Consider the following 22202-nt stretch of genomic DNA (forward strand, 5'->3'; position numbering starts at 1 on the left):
GAAACTGAAAACTGAAAAGCTGCCAGTGACGTGTTTACTAGGGAGGCATTGATACCATTTTTTAATTACAGAGTTCAATACCATAACAAATTACTATCAAATCATTAAAATCTTAAAACATTTTTGCATGTTGTGTGTGTGTGTTATATACCATGGCTGACAGATTTGATCTCAATGGTTTTGGGGATCCTCTCCTCGTCGCTGGGCATCACTGACCGGCGGCTCACTTTAGACTTAAACAGAGTGTTGATCAGAGTAGATTTTCCCAGACCGCTCTGACCTGCAAACACATACACACACACACACACACCATTAGGATCATCAGATCACTTTTGTGTACCACAGAAGAATTTGGAGAATAATCGTGATTTAGGTATTTTCACTGAATATTCTGTCTTTCAGTCATAACATAACACTTACAGCTCACAGCATCGATTAACCAATTGAGTCCACTCTCACTCATTCATGACTAAGCTAACATCAAGACAGCTCATTACTGAGCAACAGATGGAAGGATCTCCAGAGCTCTCTCACTTACACACAGTGGACAATGAAGAAGTCAGTGGGGAGTCTGAGAGAGCAGCTTGCTGACCCTCCTCCTGCCATCCATGACAAGGGAAGGAACAAAAGATGCTGTTAATCAGCAAAGCTGCCATGTTCAATAAAACTAATACAGCTATAAATCCCACTATAACCTGTACAGCTATCTACCCCACCAGAACCAGTACAGCTATCTTCCCACTAGAACCAGTTATCTACCCCACCAGAACCAGTACAGCTATGTGCCTCACTAGAACCAGTTATCTACCCCACTAGAACCAGTTATTTGCCCCACCATAACCATTACAGCTATCTGCCCCACTAGAACCAGTATAGCTATCTGCCCCACTAAAACCAGGCTGCTTAAGTAGAACAGTACAGCTATCTGACTCACTAGAACCAGTACAGCTATCTGCCCCATTGGAACCAGTTATCTACCCCATTAGAACCATTTATCTGCCCCACCATAACTATTGCAGCTGTCTGGCCCACTAGAACCAGTTATCTGCCCCATCATAACCAGTATAGCTATATGCCCTTCTAGAACCAGTATAGCTATCTGCCCCACTAGAACCAGTATAGCTATTTGTCCTACAAGAACCGGTATAGCTATCTACCCCACTAGAACCAGTATACCTATCTGGCCCAAGAGAACCAGTTATCTGCCCCATCATAACCAGTATATCTATATGCCTCACTAGAACCAGTATAGCTATCTGCCCCATTAGAACCAGTATAGCTATCTGTCCCACGAGAACCAGTATAGCTATTTGTCCTACAAGAATTGGTATAGCTATCTGCCCCATTATAACCAGTATAGCTATCTGCTTCACTAGAACCAGTATAGCTATCTGTCCCACAAGAACCAGTTATCTGCCCCACTAGAACCAGTATAGCTATCTACCCCATTAGAACAAGTATAGCAATCTGTCCCATGAGAACCAGTTATCTGCCCAATCATAACCAGTATAGCTATGCGCCCCACTAGAACCAGTACAGCTGTCTACCCCACTAGAACCAGTACAACTAACCACCCCACCAGAACCAGTTATCTGCCCCATTAGAACAAGTATAGCTATCTGCCCCACTACAACTAGTTGTCTGCTCCACTAGATCCATTACAGCTAAATGACTCACTAGTGCTGTTATCTGCCCCACTAGAACCAGTACAGCTATCTAACAAGCACAGTTAGCTGCCTCAGTAACACAGCTATCTGCCCTGCTAGCATACAACCTCAAATTAAATAAATTTATCCATTATATATTTATACTTTGCATCCTGAAAATAAATATAACAGCTCCTTCACACTTCAGCAGTAGAGCATCACAGCTCTTCCATAAGACTGTATCACTCTGAGCTCCTCCCACAGCTCCTCAGTGTTTGTATCTGGCTGAGCTCCATCACAGCTCTCCTGTGGGCTCTCTGGCAGGTAAACAAACAAAGCCACAAGTCGTTTACAGAGTCTTTTCCAGCCTTCAGCTGAGTAGAGCTCGCTAATTAGGGGAAGAGCGTAAACACACACACAAACAAATAGCGGAGGAGACGTTGTGTGTTTAAGTGTGTACAGCACAATACAGTCTGACAGCAGCTGCTGTAACAGTGGGAAGTAAAACGGCAAAAAGAATTTACGCATAAATAAAGGCTACAGATATGTGAACCGCTCGCTTCTGATGCCGTTCAAGGCTGATTTTCCTGAACAGCTACAAGTGGCCGCAAGTCATCGCTACAGGTGCCAAAAAAAACAAATAAAAACTGAAATGTATCTCAACCACCCACAGCGCAGAGAGACAGAGCACATACTGCTCTCTGAAGGGAAGAACACCTTCGAGAGCACTCTATAGATTTAACAGAATAAAATGTTCAATATCATTTAGTTAGGGTTTGGCATCATAACTAGTTTCACAATGCTATTTCCAGCTAAAAGATATGAGGCAAATAATGCTGACTGAAGTAACAGACAATTAGCGTTTGTCTGTTTTAGGGCTGCTAAATAACATTATCAATAACGTTGATAAAAAAAAGCTGTCAACGAATCAAGTTATCAATTAGTTGGGTTAATGACTTTTGCACTTCTCTTTAACTGCTTTAAAATGATGTCAGACTCAGGAAAACGTACTTCACGTGTACTTATTAAAGAAGGACGAGAGGAAGACGTCAAGTTCTGAGACACATAAGCTGGACGCCCGTGCATGTAAATTTACATTGCATGTAAATGTGGCTACTGTATATCTTATTAAAACCGCAATCAAAACTAAAACAGAGCATCACTGTCTGCTTTTCAGCAGATTCTGTTTAGTAAAACAGCACTGGGTGAGGTGATAAATTGCATTTAAAACTGTTTGCCAAAGCTGTTAGAAACTGCTCAACTAAACTCTACTGTTATCAGGGCGGCCTAATGCACACAGATCAGCTCGGATGTTTTTAGTGTTTTCTTCTCTGGGGTTTAGCATCCCTTCCACATAAGAACAGAGCTATGTGTGAGCTATGTGTGTTTTGTAATTGGCTGTTTAGCCAAGTGGTTAAGTCACTTGTCTCCCATGGGGGATGGCAACGTTCCATATCGGCACGGAGAAGCTCTCAAAAGGCGTCTAAGTTGGTGTCCAATATATTGTCATCACTCTGGCGCTGCATGTATGAGTTTATTTGAGCGGTTCTGTCATTGCAGCACAGAGTACCACAGAATTTGGCCAACATTTTATTTGCTGAAATTGCCCTGCAGAGGGTTTAAGCCAGTGACTCACCCACTACCATGATATTGAGTTCGAAGCCCTGCTTCATGGCCTTCCTCCTCATCTGCTCCAGGATGGCGTCGATGCCCACATAGCCAAACTCTGCCCCCTTCTCGGGCTTCGCTGGTTGAGGCTGCGCCGCCTTTGCTGCATCTGCCATGTTACCGTGGAAACTGGTGATAACCTCTGACCCTGATGATGCAAACACACAAGAAAAGGGCAGTCAATGCTGTGAGCATTTAAAATAACATGATAAAATTTCACTTGGCTTAAACAGACTCAACTAATCTAGGGATGTGCTGTGCAGAGTGAATACAGATGTCCATTATGAAATCATGAGTTCAGCAATCGTGATTTGATTATTTTCATTATTTATATATTTATTTATTTATTTATTTATGTAAAAATAGGTGGCACAAGGCTACTTCTTGCTGTCCAATAGTGATACTGATCATTTGACACTGATACCATTCCAAAAAACACTAAGTTTTAAAATGAGCTGAGAAACGGCTAGAGAACCAAAACAGAGCAGAGAACACAAGTTAGAGCGAAAAAAAGAGAGAGAGATAGAGAGAGAGAGAGAGAGAGAGAGAGAGAGAGAGAGAGAGAGAGAGAGAGAGAGAGAGAGAGAGAGAAAGAAAGAAAGTGAGAACTTAATTGAATAAACTTTTTGTCCCTGGGGATGCAATAATTCATAACTGGGCATAAACACATGACACAAACATATAACAAAGACAACTAAATACAAACATACATTTGTAAACAAAATGCACAGTTTGCACAGAGCTCGCCGCAAATGTTCTGTAATAAAGACAGATGAACTCTGACGTTGAGACAGAAAAGTGAGAGTGGGAAGTAATCATATTGTTTTTCTACGACAGCATGTCTTCCTCTTTATAATGGCTGTCTAGACACCAGCCAGAAAAAGATACCATAAACAGCCACACAGACTCTCTGCAGTGGCTGAAGCTCTTCAACCCAACAGCATTCAAAACACCGCCGACCCACAAACATGTACAAACACACCTCATCAATTACAGCCTGACGTCAGACCGACCGTGCGCATCACAAATCATAATGACTCAAATTATAAATCATATCAGCCGTGCAGAGGGGCGGAGCCAGAGACTCGCAGGGAATTTGCTTCTGATGTTCAGTCTTGCTAAATGTGGACGACCTGTTCTTACCTGCAAATGCATTTTGAAATCTTTGGCTTTGAGTCTACATACATTGAGCAACTCAGTGCCGTTCATAGAGAATTACTGCGCAAATGATGAACTGTCAGAGCAGGAATTCATGGGCTTAATCCTTACGTGCTGCTGTTAAAGCCCACTGATAACAAAGCCATGTAATGACTATGAACTATTTCTGACTTGTTGCTCATCAAAACGAGCAGAGAAATTGGTGGAAAAAGCAGGTTCTAAACTCCATAACACAGTGTTTGTAAGTAGGAGATATTTCATTATGATATCAATTTGAAAAGCTATTGTTGTGTATACAGTTTTGTGGCTGTTAACGCTGTTTGTTTAATAACAATTTCTGAATGCTGTTTCTTTTATAATCATGATGAAGACTGTGATCTAACAAAGCTGAAAATTCAGAGATTTTGATATTTGGGGGGCCGTCAGGTTCTTGTGATTAAGTAATCATTATAAATTACTATAAAATGTAGAATGTCACTTAATAATTACTATAATGGTACTTAATTTTTTATTTACATAATTACATTTGAATAGTATAGCACAATGGTTTCAACGTTTGACGTGCAGTGGTACTGCTCAGGGACCATAGGCAGTCAGTATAATTAACATATATTTTTAATTTTTACTACTGCAAGACACTATTATAATATATAGAAATTTTATAAACAATTTTAAATATGACAAATATTATTTGTGAAGATTATTTGCAAAAATATATCTAACGATCTATCACTCCATCTCTCAAAAGCAATACACCATAAATGTGTTAAAATAACTGCACAAAGGCTGTGCAGACTGTCTTCAGTATCACAGCATTCAGGAAATGGTGTTTACTTCCTTCACTCAGTGAGACACTTCCCGTCAGTGAAAGACACACACACACACGCGCGCGCACACCTACACACACACACGCACACACCCACACACCCACACAAAAACACACTGGCCAAACATCAGTGGGGAACCCTGAGAGCTTTATACAGCTTCAGAAAAAACCTGATTTCTGGGAGCCTGTAATTTTTTATTCATTTTTATTTAAAGCAACACTATGCAACAAGTTTACTGTAAAATAACAGCTTCAAAATCATTTTGATGCTACACTGACTTATAACAGTGAAAATGGCGTCTCTGTCGTTGCCATTCCGGGCCAGAACTTGTGACTATGTAACCTGGAGGAGCAGCACGAGAACCTCTCGCCAGAACTGTGTAACACTTTATGGGACCACGTCACACATCAACAGCTCATCTAGCTATAACTATATATAGCTTAGCTAGCCGTATTCAAAGCATGGACATCATGGCAGAGGCTGTGGAGAAACCGAAGAAGATGCTGTTGGAGGAAGAGAGGAAGAGAAAAACAGAGAGTGACTGAGCAAGAGACCAGACAAGAGTAAATCTTGGACTGGCTTTTACTCGCTGACGAGAGCTAAGAGACAAAGGGATGCAGGACAGTCTCATGGCTAACAGGAAAACAGCGAGAGAAGAGTGTTCATCCCTGCCAGTGTTATTTATGATAGACTGCACCATAGGCTGTGATCTTATCTGTGCTATCCGTGTCTCATGGAGTTCTGTAGTTACTCTGGATGCCAAATGTCATCTAACCTCAATCTTGTTTCAGGTTAGCATGCAAAGAAAAACAGGGTGTCCCAAAAAAATTGACATCATTTCATAGTCTAATAACATAGCCAATTCTCCCTCAAATGATCTCAAATTTTAACAAAATGTGTAAAAACTTACCAAGTTTAATTTTTAATGTTTTTTTTTCAGGTTGAAGAATGGCGTTCACTAGAAATGAAAAGGCATTTTGTGTGTTAAAATATGCTCGAACACAGTCAAACAAGAGTGTGCAGCATGCATTCTCGAGAAAATTCAATAAAAATGCACCAACTGGAAAGCAGATTTGGACATGGCACAAAAATTTCAAAGAGAAAGGCTGTCTGGATCTGGACGACCACCAGTATCGGAAGATATTACGTTTGTGAAGCTTTGTGAAATCGGTTATAAAATCTCTCTGAATTTCTTGTTGGAATTTTGATAAATAACTCTTGTATTGTTCAACATGAAGCCTATGTAATTTCGTTTGCCTAGGACATGCAGTTACCCAGATATTCACATCTCAAACGATGTCAATTTTTTTGGGACACCCCGTACATTCATCTTACACCAAAAATGTAGTCAGTCTTTGTTAAGCATTTAAGTTTGCAGCCTCCTGTAATAAAATCCTGTATTACTGTAAAAAACATTAATAAAATCATGCAATATTCAACATGGCTGACATACAAGGTGAAGAATTTCTGAAATTAGCATCATCATTAAGATGTTTTATTCTCATTTTGTGACCCAGTATTGACATTTACATTATGAGCTGAAAGCCTAATAGTAGGTTTACCACTGCCTTACACTGAAAAACAGTATTTAATCAGTCAACTGGTCTTAAACGTATACAATGAATAAAATCCGAGTAAAATGTTACAGCAATATAATTCTGACTTTCAGTGTACTTATGTTTGACTATACATATACTGATGTAATCCAAAAATTTAGGAGTGTCCCTCAGAGTTCCCCTCCTCTCCTCTCATCACTTCCCTCTACTCAAGATGTGGTCCACATTTACAAATTGTTGTTAATGAAATGCTTTAATCAGTAATGTTAATGCTGTTAACCATGAATGAAAATGAGTAGCCACCCAGCAGTAGTTTTAAATGACATTGGAGCTGGGCAATATGACAACACATAATTATAAATTATGATAAATTATGTCACAATACGCTTTTCTGAGCATGTCATACTTATTATTGCATCTTATGCAACATATCAGTACTTGTAGAACACTGACCAATTGCATGTTTCATTATAAATCAAAATTAGTCCCATTTAATAGGATTTAGTGCCAAATATGAAATAAAATTCATTGTATTAAAATTTTTTATAGTATTTTTACGGTTCTACGGTTTTATCCCTCTCAGTTCCAACTGTGAAAAAAATAAATAGTGACATAACATACTGTAAAAATTTCTTTGTATTGCAATATAATATTTTCACCATATTGCCCACCTCTGAATGACGTAGTGGTAATTTTTAGCTTCCATTCATGCACAGAAAAGGTTAGAAGTCCAAACTTTGTCTAAAAGTCCACCTCTGCCTCAGATTTAACCAAAAGCTCCACATGCAGATGCTGTCCCCCATTTTACATGAACCTTTGGCTAGAACCTTTTCAATACAATTTCAAAGAATGACGAGTCTGGTTAAACCTAATCAATCAAAGAAGCTTGTGTGGAATTTTCCATTCGAGTCAAGGCTGATTCGCCGCATGCTTCTCTGTTTCCCTACATTCCTCTGACATTTAAACTAAAGCACACAATCAAACGTGAAATCAACACTACAGCCTGGGGTGAACCGCACTTCTCTTTATGCCAGAACTGAAGTGAACCACTCCAAAACTGCTTTCCAAACAGGAGCCCCACTAATATTTCACATTTTCATCAGTCCATTACAAGTGGAGGTGTTTGTATGAATGTGACCATTTAGTGTGTGTTTCCAGCTGTTAACAGCGGCTTTTAAAGGCCTGACTTTATCCAGTTTACTGAAGCTACTGAAATCCCTGGTTCCGTAGGCATCATTTAAGCATGATAAATGCTAACCTAGCTAACAATTAATGAACAACAGAACAGACTGGGTTTCATAAGCATTCTGCTAACAGGCCCAACAGCCATCATTCACTGTCAGCCATATTGGCATTTTTGGAGGAAGTTCTGTTTTCACCTCTTAACCCTTACAAGTCCAGAGTTACTGCTGTCAATTTGCTGTTCTATTTCTATAAAGATGCTGTTCTATAAAGATTTTTTACTGCAAAACAAAACTTTTCATTCAATTCAAATCCTAAAGCTGGCCATACACTTAACAACTTAAAATCTAACAACTTAAAATCTCAGAGAGCTAAAGAGTGACTCGTTTCTGTGACTTCGTTCGTCTGTAATCCAATCTTTACTCCTCCGATCTGCTCCCAGTCCAGTCAGGGCCCTGATTGTAAATCATGAATAATAAACATCTTCACTATTTATGACTCAGTATCCTGTAGTTTGGGGTGGATGCCGATTCTCTGGTGTGAAACAAGATTTTGATGTCATACACAAACGATAGTCAACCGATGAGAGCTGAGCTGAACCCTTTTTCTGTGCAGAAGGCAACATGCCACCAGCACAGCAATAGCCTCACTGTCGTTTGCCATGTTTCTTTAGATCAAAAGTCACGTTAGTTTGTGAGAAATCCGACGAGATTTTGAGGATCAGAATCATTGGTCAGGCCTCTTGTTTGCATGCTTAATCTGAAAGTGTGTGGTCGTGCGGGGACTTGGATGACTAACAACAATCAAAGACAAAAAAAAAAATCAGTGAAAAATGTCATTATGTGTGGGGTCTCTCATGTTTTTAACATCAGGATTTTTAAAATCCTGCAGGGTGGGCCACGCATAAGCCCAGCTTAAAATATCTCCTCTTCTAACATAAATGGAGTAGGGTTTAAAAATTTGTAATCTGCACTTTCTTCACTACTTCTCTGCTTGTTTTACTGAGCTATGAGTGAGAAATGATTACTAATAAATATAAGAAGAGAAGTTTTAAAGCATATACACTGTGGGGTACACATTAGCAGTATATATACAAACATTTGCACTACTTTCTTAAGTGTATAAATACAGATTAAATTTAGCAATAACTAAGGGTGCATTGATACAATTTTCCAAAAATTTAAATAAATCAGTGGTTTACATTTACTGTTTTTAATGGAAACCACTGTAAATGATCAAAACTAGTAATCTGGGGGCAGCCTATCATAGTAAAGGGGTGGGGCTTGTGCCAAGGACACACCCACGCTCAAATGTCCGGGCTTTTATACTGAAGAACTTATAAATTGTAAGCATTCTGGTTTGTGGTACAGGGCAGACCAGCAGAAGTTGAAAAAGGTTTATCTATCTTTGATTTGTCTGAGCCAAACCAACCTGTGAATGAATCTAAAAATAAGTGCTTATTGCTCTATCAGTAACAGGTGAGAGCGCTCTATGAAGAGATCAGATTCTCTGTCCTGAATTCCAGTGCAGGCCAAGTGGGCTCTGGTCGGTGGACAGTGTGTGTCTGCTGTAATTAAGGGTGAAACACTGAGAGCAGTTGGCACTGCGGCCATGCGCTGCATGCCCACTCTGATGCCCCTCTGAGCCTGTGGCACCAACACCTGCTGCAGCCATCTGCTGATCTGGAGAGGAAACACTGACAGGAGTGGAGACTGAAAGATTCAGACTGAGAGCAGAGTCAGTTTAAATACAGAGAGAGATTTTAACAGGGACTTCCATTCAGTCACTTCAAAAGTGTATCCTAAACACAACACTTCATACGATATGACTGACCTAGTAGTGGGCGATATGTGCAAAAATGTAAATCTTGATATAATTAAGATTACTGGCAGTATATATCACTGTTTAATGTATTTATGTATATTTTTTATAAATGAAACCATTCTGGATGCCTTAGTAAACCTTTTTGTAGATTAACAATGCTGTGTTATTATGGATGCCCCTTCACATTTAGCAAGAACCATATTTAACAACAGAAGTAAAATCTAAAATATTTTTATTGGGCAAAATAGTGAAAACAGAAATGAACAATATGTAGTCAGATGTCAGTATTGCTTTCTAACCTTAATGAGATGAAGGCGAGTGCATGTAAAGCCCACAGCGGCTTTACAACAACAGGACGAAGCTGAAACCAGGTGCTAGAATGTAACTGCTGCATCATTTAAAGTGGTACAAACACCAATCTGGTGAATAAGAAGAAAACCTCAGCCTCGTAAAAGCAGTGCTGCATTTTGTTTTTGTGTCTGAAAGTCGTTTGTCTCAAATGTGCGTCTCTCGCACTCGAGATGCTGCTGAAAATCAGTAAATATTAGTCGTTCACTCTCAAAGGCTTTTATAGCTGAGAAGCTGCGGAGCCTCTTAGCTTGTAGGCGGAGACTGCGGCCCCGCCTGAAGCAGCTGGCCGAGCAAGGAACGCCGTAGGCAGCACATACTGGTCTCAACGCTAGGCTAATGGCTAACAGTTAACCCCAAAGGACTGGCTTTTTTTCCTTCTACTCTCTTTTCCCTGTTAACTCTAACTCCTTACAGTCTAATGTCACTGGACTAACTGACCTGTGGCTGCAGTTTAGTACAGGAGAGAGGAGGAAATCCATATTTATACAGAACGAACAAGAAAAAAGTTTCTTCTTAAATTATAAACTGCAAGCAAGTTGAGCAGTTGCCATTTCAGCATTTCTTTCTGGTTATAACCTACTCCAAAAATAAATAAACATAAATACTTCTCCACACTTCATAAACAAAAAACACAATGTGCCAACAAGCAGAGAGAAAAATAAACACTCTAAAACCACAAAACACACATTTCTCAGACAAGGATCAATAACCACAGAGAGAGAGAGAGAGAGAGAGAGAGAGAGAGAGAGAGAGAGAGAGAGAGAGAGAGAGAGAGGGACAGAGGAGAGAGAGAAAGAGAGAGAGAGAGAGGGACAGAGGAGAGAGAGAAAGAGAGAGAGAGAGAAACAGAGAGACCGATGACAGAAACTGAAGCTGCTGTTTCGATGGAAAGGAAACCGTTTTGTTGCTTTTTGTGACCAAAATCAAAACTGCAGCTGAGCTCAGCTGAGCTGACTTCAGAGAGCCGTTAATGTCGTTGATGATGGAGGGAAAAGACGAGTTGCTCTGATCAGATCTGATCTGATGACCGTGCAGGCGGCTGAACGATGTCTTTAATGCATTGATTGAGAAAGCATTGAGTTTTTAAACAACTCTGCCATAGAAGACACTCTACACACCTCCCAGAGTCATGAACTGAAAACCAACATATTTACATATATCTGCCTTTACAACCTATAGTTGTTTAGCCCCAACTCATAATGCTTGTGAAAATTAATTTAAGCTTTTTATAAAATCACACAAATGTCATAAGTGGACCTCAGGGAAAAGTAAAATAAAAAATACAGGATATGGACCCTTTAAATATGTTCTATAGGAATATTATCTATTACATCAACCAGGTATAATATAGTTTTATAATTTTAATATCAGTTTTTAGAATTTTTTCACCGCAGGTTCCCTGTACAGAGCAAACACAACTACAAACCTCACACACACACAATCTCAAACACACACAGTACTGAAACACTCACTAAAGCTGACGAGCTCCTATGAACAGTAATATATCTGTAGTTCATTCAGCTTCTGCTGCTGCACAGACTCACCAAATACAGCCTCATCTCAAAGTCATGTGAGTTCACAGAGCTCGATCGATTAAACAGAATCAAAGTGAAGACACTGCTCTTCAGAGTGAGTGAGCACACTACAGTTCCAACAAGCACGAGGAAGACAAACAGACAGCTCAAGTAGAAAAACAGACCTGAAATATGCTATAAACATAAAGGGGAATTCCACCAATATTTAGAAATTTCTGAATAATTCAGTCCTTAAGATGTATTCTCAAGTCATTGGTTTGGTGCGAAACAGTTCTGATGTCTTTACAGTAGTGGTGATAGGAATCAGGGGTCACCATGACTACAACACAAATATAGACATTTTATTTACTATCCAAAAAACACCAGTGAAGTTACACGCGTTTTCTGAGTTTAATATGTAATGTTGTTAAAATTGTGGAAATACTAAGGTTTCCTTGGGGACTATTTTGCCTCACAGTGCTCTGCATGTATGCCTCCACCATGAATGGATTTTGATGCCAAAATCTTCTCAAAACTATCATAAAATAATGTCTCAGACATCAGGCAGTGTATTCATAACCATTTCGTGTAATAACTTTCTGTGAGGGAGCTGTTAGAGGTGGACGTCTGGTTCCTATCATAACCACTGTGAACAATTCTGACTCGGTACGTTTCTCTAGAACAGAATTTCACACCAAACCACTCTGAATGACTTTGTTTATATCTTTATCCGTAGAGTTCGCCTTTAAATCTGGTTGGCTGAGCCATAATCAAAGCTGTAGCAAAATACTGGATATCAAAGGGAAATGTTACTGATTTTTTTTTTTTTTACTTCTGCATAATGCAGTGGTTGAAATGTGAATAAAGTTTACTGATGTTACTTACTGATGAAAGCTTATGTGTTCTGATAGTTTGAGAAAATTTTGGCCTTAAACTTCATTCATGGTGGAGGGATACATGATACGCAGAGTGTTGTTAGGCACTCTTTAAGTCCCCAAGAAAACGTATTATTTTAAATTTTCCACTATTTTACTATCATCAACATTCCATATAAAACTCAGAAGACATGTGAAGGTTCTCTGGTGGTTTTGGATAGTAAGTAAAACGTCTGTATTTGTGCCATGGCGACCCCTGGTTCCTATCACCACCACTGTAAAGAGTCTCTACAATCAACCTTGTCACACCAAACCAGATTTTCTCTTTAACCTTATTAATGCAAACATATTTGGGAAATACTGAGTTTTATCAACACAGATTGACAACAGTCATATCTACTAGAGAAGGACCTGCTCCTGGGGCCTGTTCTATAACTGCAGCAGGAAGCGTAATCTGCTAGGTTTACCGCACTTAAACCAGCAGCAGCAGCAAACTGCAGGAAGTTAGGACAAAAAAAAGTGTAGAGTCAGCCTAAACACTGAAGAAATGACTCGAACACAGGAATCTGTAAGCTAGCAGCGATGGGCTGATGTCTGTCGGCTTCTGAGCCCACGCGCCTTCTAACCACACACAGTGTTCAGGTCAGGTTATAACTGCAAAGGGACAAATCATTAACTCACTCACTTATCCATCCCTTCATTACCTTCATTTAACTACACTCTTAAAACGATGGTTCTTCAAGTGTTCTTTAGTAAAGTCACTAATTCTATATAGAACCATAAACACTCAAAGAACCACATCCATGCTTATAAAGTTTCTCTGCATGGTGAAATGGCTCTTCAGATTGATGGAGAATGTTGTTTTTAAAATGGTTCTGTATAGCACAAAAAAGGGTTCTGCTATTGTTACAATGTCAGGCTTCTAAAAACAGAGGCACCGTTTTGGTGCTACATAGAAGCTTTTTCAAAGAAATCCTATATAGAACCACACACAGCACATTCTCCATCAATCTGAAGACCCATTTCACATGTAAAGAACCCTTTAATCATGCAAATGGTTCTCTGAGGGTTCATGGATCCATGTAAAATTATTATCTTTACTAAAGAACCCTTGAAGAACCATCTTTTTTAAGGGTGTATATGGAAACTAAGCTGCAAAACAGCCTGTTTTGAATTTTTTTGTGGTGTCATGAAAACCGACTCATTTACATATATCCACCTCTTCAGCCTACACCAGTTTAGTCCCGCCCCTAAGTAACGTACAATGCAGGTAGCCAAATATAACAAAAGTAAATTACATACATCAGTTCTAAAGGCACAATAACAAAAGGGCCCTGTTTAATTCTAAGGAATAAACATTTAAAAATGTTCATGTAAACATTAATTATAAATGTTATAAGTGGACAAGAACTAAGGTGGAAACAGAAGACTGCAGAATATGTAGAATTTAGCCATGTTTATATACATTTATACATGTGTATATATACTAGTGGTGTGTAACTATGCATTGTGACATTGTGCCAACAGAGTGCAAAAGTTAGACTGTGTGGCATCAAAAAGAACAGACATTCTACTGAATCAGGCTGTCTAAGGCAACTGCATTAGTTCTCAACTACAAACAGGAAACCATCAGCTCACCACACACACGTGCACACGCAGCTACCAAATGTGCAGATATTACCCATTTTTTGTTCCTTTAGAAACTACAGACTCATTAGTAAAAAGCCTCTTTAGCATTCTGCTACTTGTACGATAGGACACCTTCACTCTCATAACACAACTTTGCATCAGCTTCTCAAACACAAACACATTAAAGGGCAATATGACATTATTTTATCATAACTATGATCATTTCTTGTTATCATGATATTATATGTGTTTCAGAGCTTTCAGAGATCATTGATATTGTTAATCCTAAAAAAAAAAACACTGACAAACTCCATGCTTCATTAATAAGATCCACATATTGATGTTTTTGTTACTGTGCCTTTAAGACAATTACTTGTCAATGAGCTCTGCTGTGATTGGCTGCCCTGTTCCTCATTGAAACACTGTCTAAAATATTCCTTATAACTTCAGCATGAATGAGCAGAGCTAAAAGCAGTGAAATCCAAACGAGCTGTTTTTGCAGCTTAGTTTCCATATATGGACTGGGTGGACTGAGGAGTGAACTGTTCCTTCAGAAAAAGTTGAAAGTGGAAAAAAAAATAACTTTTCCATGATCTGCACCCTTCAAAGTGCCTCTAGTGCGCTAGTCCAATGCACTTTAATCCATTTTCAGGACAAAAATGATGACCATATAACAATTAGTTTGTAGACTATGTAATTAGCGAAGGCTATGGGGAGCTACACGCACGTAAAGCATCATAAAGGCATATGTAAGTATAACCCTGCCAATCAAACAGTGAAATCTGAAATATTTTCAGTCATGAAAGCTCCAATCCAAATGCAGTATTCCACAGTTCTCGTTTTTCACAGCAGTGAAAGAAAACCCTTTCCCCTCCACCAAAAACCCCAACAATTCGCGTGGGGGAACACAGGGTTATGTGTTTGTCTCTGAAGCGTGTCCAGCCTCTTTAAGACGCCACAGAGCAACAAAAAAGCCAGGAAAATGCTGAAAACAAGGCCGCCTGGACGTGATTTATTCCCCATGTGCAACATGCAGCTTCAGCCCCTCTTCATGGTGAACCACAAGGCTCAGGGGAAGCTGGCGCAGCCTGAAGATGGGGCTGGTCCATTGGGCCGTCAGACTGGACAATGGTTTGTGAAACGGTGGGTTTGACCCACAGGCTGACCTCTGAGCCAAGGACATACTAATAGTCAAGTAACACTATACCGTTATCAAAAAATAATTAGGAGATGACAGTTACGAGTACAGTTTTAATTACAGCTGCTTCCACACTGACCTCAGTGAGCACTGCGTTCACCACTCATACTGACCCTCAAAAGAGGGCAGTGCTCTCTATAGGGTGAGGCAGGGTCTTTGGGGGATAGAAGGAAGAGAGTGAATTTTCTGTGGTATAGCTGTAGCTGAACCACTGAAGATTAAATCTCTCTGAAAATACCACAAACTTGCGCCCAGCCTGCTGTGATTATGCACAGCATGTGTTCCACAGTATTTAATTTAATACATGTAATATGTTCTGCTGCATCACGTGGTGCATGATGCTTTGCAGTGCAGTGAAATTTGCCACGCGACGAAAAAGTTCAGCAAGTTTCAACTTCATGTAAACGAAAGCGCACCCCACACTGCGTGACACTGGTCTCTGTCACGAACGGCAAACAACCTTCTCAGAGAGTACACATCATGGTTCACTGTATCTTCTTGACATTATTTACATACTAATGAAAATATGTTTTTTTACAGAAATTTTGATAGCGAGGATTTGGAGGGAAGACGTTCAATTGGATAAAGTTTACAGGGTTCGAGCAGAAATACAAAATTTAAATCATCTGGAGCTCGTACGATATTTGCTGAGGTAGCTTGGTTGCTAGCTAGTATGATTGAACAAACTCCCATTCTTTTTTTTTGTGGATGACCAATGCATTCTGAAAATGATTAAACTATATACATATGCTTTTTATGCTTTTGTCTCATTGTAAGCTTCTGTGTGACAGAAAAAACAGAGATTGTTTACCGCCCCAGATACGTTGAGTACAGTTCCTTCATTGCTGTAAGACAGCAGCAGCGAGCAGAAAGATCCGGCATGGTGGAATGCGGTGAGAAAAAGTGTAAATGGACAAGTACCATCATTTGTGATAACAGCACAAATTTTTCCACAATAACTATAATTCCGCTGAGCACTGATTGCTAAGTAACTTTACACTGCAGCTAACCGTTACCATGTTTCTACTTTGCTATATACACACATTCTTTAAGACAATATTAGACCTGAAACTCATTTGGTCAGATTCTAAAGAAGAGAGTGAGCACAGGACTATCGAATTACGAACCTGTTGTTGATCAGAAACTAAAAAAACTGGAATCAGCCAGAAACCAACAGAATACAATTCAGCAAAAAAGACAGGCTGTGAAGCGCTTTACAGACTGACTGGAACAAAACCACATTCAGGTTAATCTGGAAAACACTGAAAAAGCTGAGCTCAACCTAATATCACACAGTTTTAAGGCTCTGTAACGAAGAATTGCCATCATTAAAGTGCAGTTGATGCCATGTTAGGGGCTTCTTCGCTTAATATTCTTCTTTGCGTGAAAGTAAGAGAACACTGGAGGTTGAGTGTTTTGGTAAACAACATCATGGCTGTGATGATCTACTGTGCTCACCTTCAGCTCGTGCCTGCGACCGAATTGCGGCCATGAAGTTATTTAGCATAAGAAACTCCCGGTCATGTTTTTCTGCTTAAATGACACACATTTTAGGACACAGCTACTATACTGAATACTGGCTTGTTGAAGATATTGTTGTTTGCAAATGTTTGCTTGCAACTTTAGTTCTTTATTTTTCTATTGAGTGTGCAATAGGTTTACCTGTAGAGCATTCTGTGCAGAACTTGCATGTTGGTTTAGATGGACTCCACATTAGGGCTGCATGATAAGTTGTAATTTTTATTGTGATATGAGTGTCCACAATAAACACACTGTTAAGAGATGCAATGACAAAACAGATCAAATTACCTCATACACACAGGGACAGAGAGACGTCATATCATTGTTGACCCAAACCCTTAGAATCCTAATGAGAGCTTCTCTGTACTGAGACTGAACTCTGCACTTCTACTTAGAGGACAAGTAATTTAACCATTGGGCTAAACAGCCAATTACAAAACACAACCAGCTCAAACACTCCTCCCTCCTGAACTACATGCCTGTAAAACATTACGATTGATCTCATATGCAATATTGTGTTTAAAGTGTGCGAGGCAGTATAAGCTACTGTCATGTCCAGTCAGAGCTGCACTATTTAGATAACCATTTATTGCTTCTCATATAGTCATCCCGATATCCGTCAGCTTTACCGACCTTCGCGTTTTATGTCAATATCATACAGCCCTAGTCCATGCGATGTAATTTTTCACATTCAGTGTGAAAGCAGCTTTATATTGCCTGCAATTTGCGTTTTGCAAATTTGAGATCTCACACTATAATGAAAGGGAGGCACAGGGGGCGGGATGCACCCACTGAGCTAGCATATTTGGGCTAATCCTCTAATTGTCATCATTACATGAAGCAAAATTCAAAAAGAGAAATACGCAGTTATCACAGGGAAATCCATACTCAAATTCCAAAAAGGGTAATGGGGAAAAACCAACTCTAAAAATAAAGAAAACAAACAGGGGAACATGGCTTACAACTTCACAGTCAAGATTTCACAAAGAACTAAGGCAACCAAGGAAGTATATAAACATAAAGGCATGTAAGGAGTCCAAAACGAGAGGAAGGCACTTGTATGATTATTGAGAGGAGCCAGAGCAATAAAAGGTCAATCAGGATTGAAAGAGTGACTGTGATACACGCATTACCAACCAGCCAAACGTTTACTGAACAGTGAATATCTAATAACTGGAAGGAATCCCAACAGCACCTGCCTGCTACACTCTAAAACCACACACTGCCAAAGTTCCTCAATGTGTTAAGGTCATGCTCTGCAGTGTTCAGACTGTCTGACTGCAGAAGATGCTCCCCCTCCCCCAAACTGCACTCGGAGAAGGAAATGGTCGTAAACTTTTTTACAGCGTGCAGATATATGCAGGATTGAATTACACGCAGCAGTTCAGGACCTGACAGAGGAAGTCCAGCAGGTCTCGGAGGCTCATCATGAGCATGTCTGAGACATGTATAAACAGTATAACAGTATGAGAGTCTGAGACATGTATAAACAGTATATACAGTAAATCTAGAAGCATGAGCATACATTTGTTTACAAATGACTGACACGCCATGGAAAAAACCAACTGCAAAAACAGGACAACAATACGGTGAAACCGTATCTAGCAAGTTGTTGTATCCTTTCATAAAGTGTCTCTATATAACAATCACACAGTGTGTAAGGCATGTATATTGGCATGTGTATTTGTATAGGAAGTGGCTGAGTTGAAAAAGAAAAACACCCTTTATTTGTGCCTCTCAACATATTAGTTCTTTAATCAGCATGTTATTCCACCTAACAAAACTGTGTTCCTCATGGAACAATTTAATAAATCTGTGCTGGCTGGAGGTATCTGGAACCTAGGGCTGGGCAATGTGATAATATATAGAGTTATCAAGATAAATTATGTCACAACACAATATGCTTTTTTGAACATATCGTGTATATTGTCAGTACTTGTAGATTGAATAAAAATCACTGTGTTCACAGTTTTAGACAGTATTTTTAAAATGCAGCACTACTAGTTACTTTTTCTCAGTTGCAATTAATGAGATGTCTGAAAAAAATCTGTCATGATAAATTGTGTATTATGAAAATTTCTTGAAGTATTGAGATATTACATTTTTGCCACACCTACAGGAACCAAACTTTGTTCTTCCAACCAGCTCACAAGATATCAACTAATAAAAAAAAACCTTTTTGCTCTATTATGTGCATTTGCATTTATTCTGAGAGCATATATGTTGAATTTTTACATGCAAAAAACAAACTTACAGCTGAGATACACAATTAAAAATGTGCTTCAGGCTTCTGCACAGTACTGTACACTATTTTTTGTGATGGTTTTACCATTTATTGTATGTCTGTTCCTGAGTGACTTTCAATCTGCTACACTGCTGCTAATTCATGCTGAAATAGGAACAGAGTGTGTGATGGATAAATCACAGAGGGAGAAAGGAAGAGGAGAGGAGGAATGCGACCATTCCACTTCATCTGTCACCCCCTTCCACTATAAGCCCCCCACAGAATGTGACCTTTGCCACCACACGCTACTAAAGCAGATGGTGAGGGAGGACGCCTTCTGCACAGTAACTTCTGGGATGAGAGACAGAGACAGAGCGCTGAACTATAGGACTTAACCCTGTTTTACCTACAGTTCATCAGCTTTGCCTGCTTTAACTGATAAAAATCTGCTCCCAGAGTAGCTGGTGAGCGTCTATGTCCACACTGGTCAGTGAAACGGATCAGCATGTGGAACTGGAGCTTTCTGAGAGCTACTGTGATTTCTTCCACAGCTTCACGATGCCTTTATTGTTGGACACACTGCAATAGACAATTCTGACCATTCACATCACTATAGAAACACTTATTAATCTCTTCCATCAGAGTAAAAGCCTTTACACACTGAAAACTATTTATTTGTATGATTTATTCAGATGGTTCAGACAATAAATTAATTTGAACATGTGTATGACTGACAGTATCTTAAACACCAAACACAATTTTTCGGACGGCAAAAAAGCAACATTATTTTATTTGCCCTCTGTTAAATTTTTGTGAACTTTCGCAGGCGACAAAAACGCACTGACCAATCACGGTCACCTCTGTTGGCGTAATGACATCCAAGATGACAGAGCAGCTGTTTCAGCAAATAAAACTTCTTCACAAACATCTCAATGATCAGAATCTCTGAAAGCAGCTCAAACGAGCTACAAACATCGATTTAAACATGGAGAAACTCAATGCTTCAGCTTCTGAATGAAGCGACTAAGCTATTTACGCTACTTTCACTTTTTCAAAATGGATATTAGCCCAGTGTCACTGACTGTCTGCTCGGTTGGGAGCAAAGAATCGTGTCTTATTTGCACTTAAAGACATTCAGCTTGTTTGTTTTTTGCTTTGTTTAATATGGAGCTGCATCCAAAAAATGAGCTCACACTCAGCTGAGATCCCAACTCTTGAAGTCTCAGATCCTGCATGAGGTAGAGAAACTCTCAGCTCTCCTCTTGCTTTTCCTAAGTGGAAAATATATGGAAAATAGAGTTTGCCTGTTGCGTGAGGAGCGGTGAGACGGCTTTAATGATAAGACACTGCGGTGTGAAGTGTAGTCCTATTTGTATGCTTGCTTGTTTAAAAAGCTAATTTCATGTCCATTTCACAATCACGTTCTTCATGACAGAAGTAGCCATTTTGCCTCAGCAATTAAAGAGTTAAAGGAGACCTCATCACAAGATGGTTACAGTATTCAAATGTTCAGTGGGTTTGGTCTGCCGTGCACAAAATAAAATAAAATAATAAAAAAAAATACCAGCATCACAAAAGACTTGGCTACAGTTAACATTAGTTTACGCCTGCACAGCAGAGCACAGTATTACTCAAAAAGTATCCAGGGCTAATATACGACATTACAACCATCTGTCTGCTATTCAGGGTACTCGCTTTATTATTTGTCAGTCAATATCATTGACTGACATACAATATGCAAATGAGACGTCTAACGGATCACAGCATTGTTTACTGCGTGCTGTGATCGTCCTGACCAGTGACAGGTTCAATGCATGTTAACTATTGACTTCATGCAGTCCAACAAAAGTGTATTATTATGGTCATAATAACAATCAAGCCGATCTGTATCCACGTCACATTGATTCGCTAAAGCATTTTAACACATTGCAAGGCATATCACAATCACAGTCTGTAGCCCTATGACCACAGTATCAGTTTTTTATCCATATAGTGCAACTCTAACAGCCACAGCTGACATGTTGTACAAAGGATCTCATAAAAAGTGGATCATATGACCAGAGAAAACGCTAAACTGTGGTTTTCGTTAATCAATTTCAGGCCCAGAGGGTCACAGCAGTGCAGATTTTGTGCTTTTAAATGATGAAGTAGGGCAAAATCACCCAAGCGTGCAGTGCTGAGACCCTCCTCCATGACAAATGAAAAATGCGTTTAAGAACTGACCGAAACTGATTGCAACATGCGTTCTACAATCCATCATTTAAAATCCAGGCCTTCATGCAAACCAGATCACTTTTACAGCTGCATAAAGGGTACAATCTAGAGCAAAATAAGCACATTAAATTAGATAAAATGACCCTTGTTAGTCCCACAATGGGGAAATTTCACCGCAATCTAACCCATCTGTGCAGTTAAACACCACATACACACTAGTAAGAACACTTGCCTGGAGCAGTGGGCAGCCCTATCCACAGCGCCCGGGGAGCAGTTGGGGGTTAGGTGCCTTGCTCAAGGGCACTTCAGTCACGTACTGTCAGCTCAGGGGATCGAGCCGGCGACCTTCCTGTCACAAGGCTGGATCCTTAACCTCCAGCCCACGACTGCCCCCATAAAAACACTAAGCTGCCACAGCGTAATAATAATGGCCACAGAACAGGGCTAATGGTGACTTGACTCGAACCCGAATCTCATATGTGCCTACACTACACAATTTTTAGTCCGCTTTTAACTCTGTTTTGCCACATCACAATCTGAAGTGACTGTCCAGGTTAAGAACTTGATCTTAAGTGATGATCAGTTAGCATGGAAGGGAAAACTAAAGGTCCATCTTTAGTCTTCCAATCTAACTCTGGGATGATCGAAGGCCTTCTGATATTTTTGAACATTTAATTTAATCAGACTTAATCAAACTTGCCTGTAGAGAAAAAGTGAAGAGACATGTATACTTGCCGTGTGTGCAGCCTTACTCTCTTTACAATTTCAAAGTCAGCTGCCAGTTTGTACTTCTCCACTGTTCACTCTCACAGCAT

General features: G+C 39.6%; 1 protein-coding gene across 4 annotated transcripts in view; it reads right to left on the reverse strand.

Annotated features, from left to right (window-relative positions):
* sept9b (septin 9b) overlaps positions 1–22202 on the reverse strand; it is a 96363-nt gene that overhangs the window by 16635 nt on the left and 57526 nt on the right. For all 4 annotated transcript variants that reach the window (XM_036570583.1, XM_036570582.1, XM_036570584.1 and 1 more), the window contains 2 exons: positions 3283–3462; positions 152–280 (listed from right to left, as the gene is read on the reverse strand). In XM_036570583.1, coding sequence (XP_036426476.1) covers positions 152–280; positions 3283–3462 — 309 coding nt within the window. The remainder of the gene's footprint in view (positions 1–151; positions 281–3282; positions 3463–22202) is intronic.

The sequence above is a fragment of the Colossoma macropomum genome, unplaced genomic scaffold, assembly GCF_904425465.1.
Source record: "Colossoma macropomum unplaced genomic scaffold, Colossoma_macropomum, whole genome shotgun sequence".
Classification (NCBI taxonomy): Eukaryota; Metazoa; Chordata; class Actinopteri; order Characiformes; family Serrasalmidae; genus Colossoma; species Colossoma macropomum.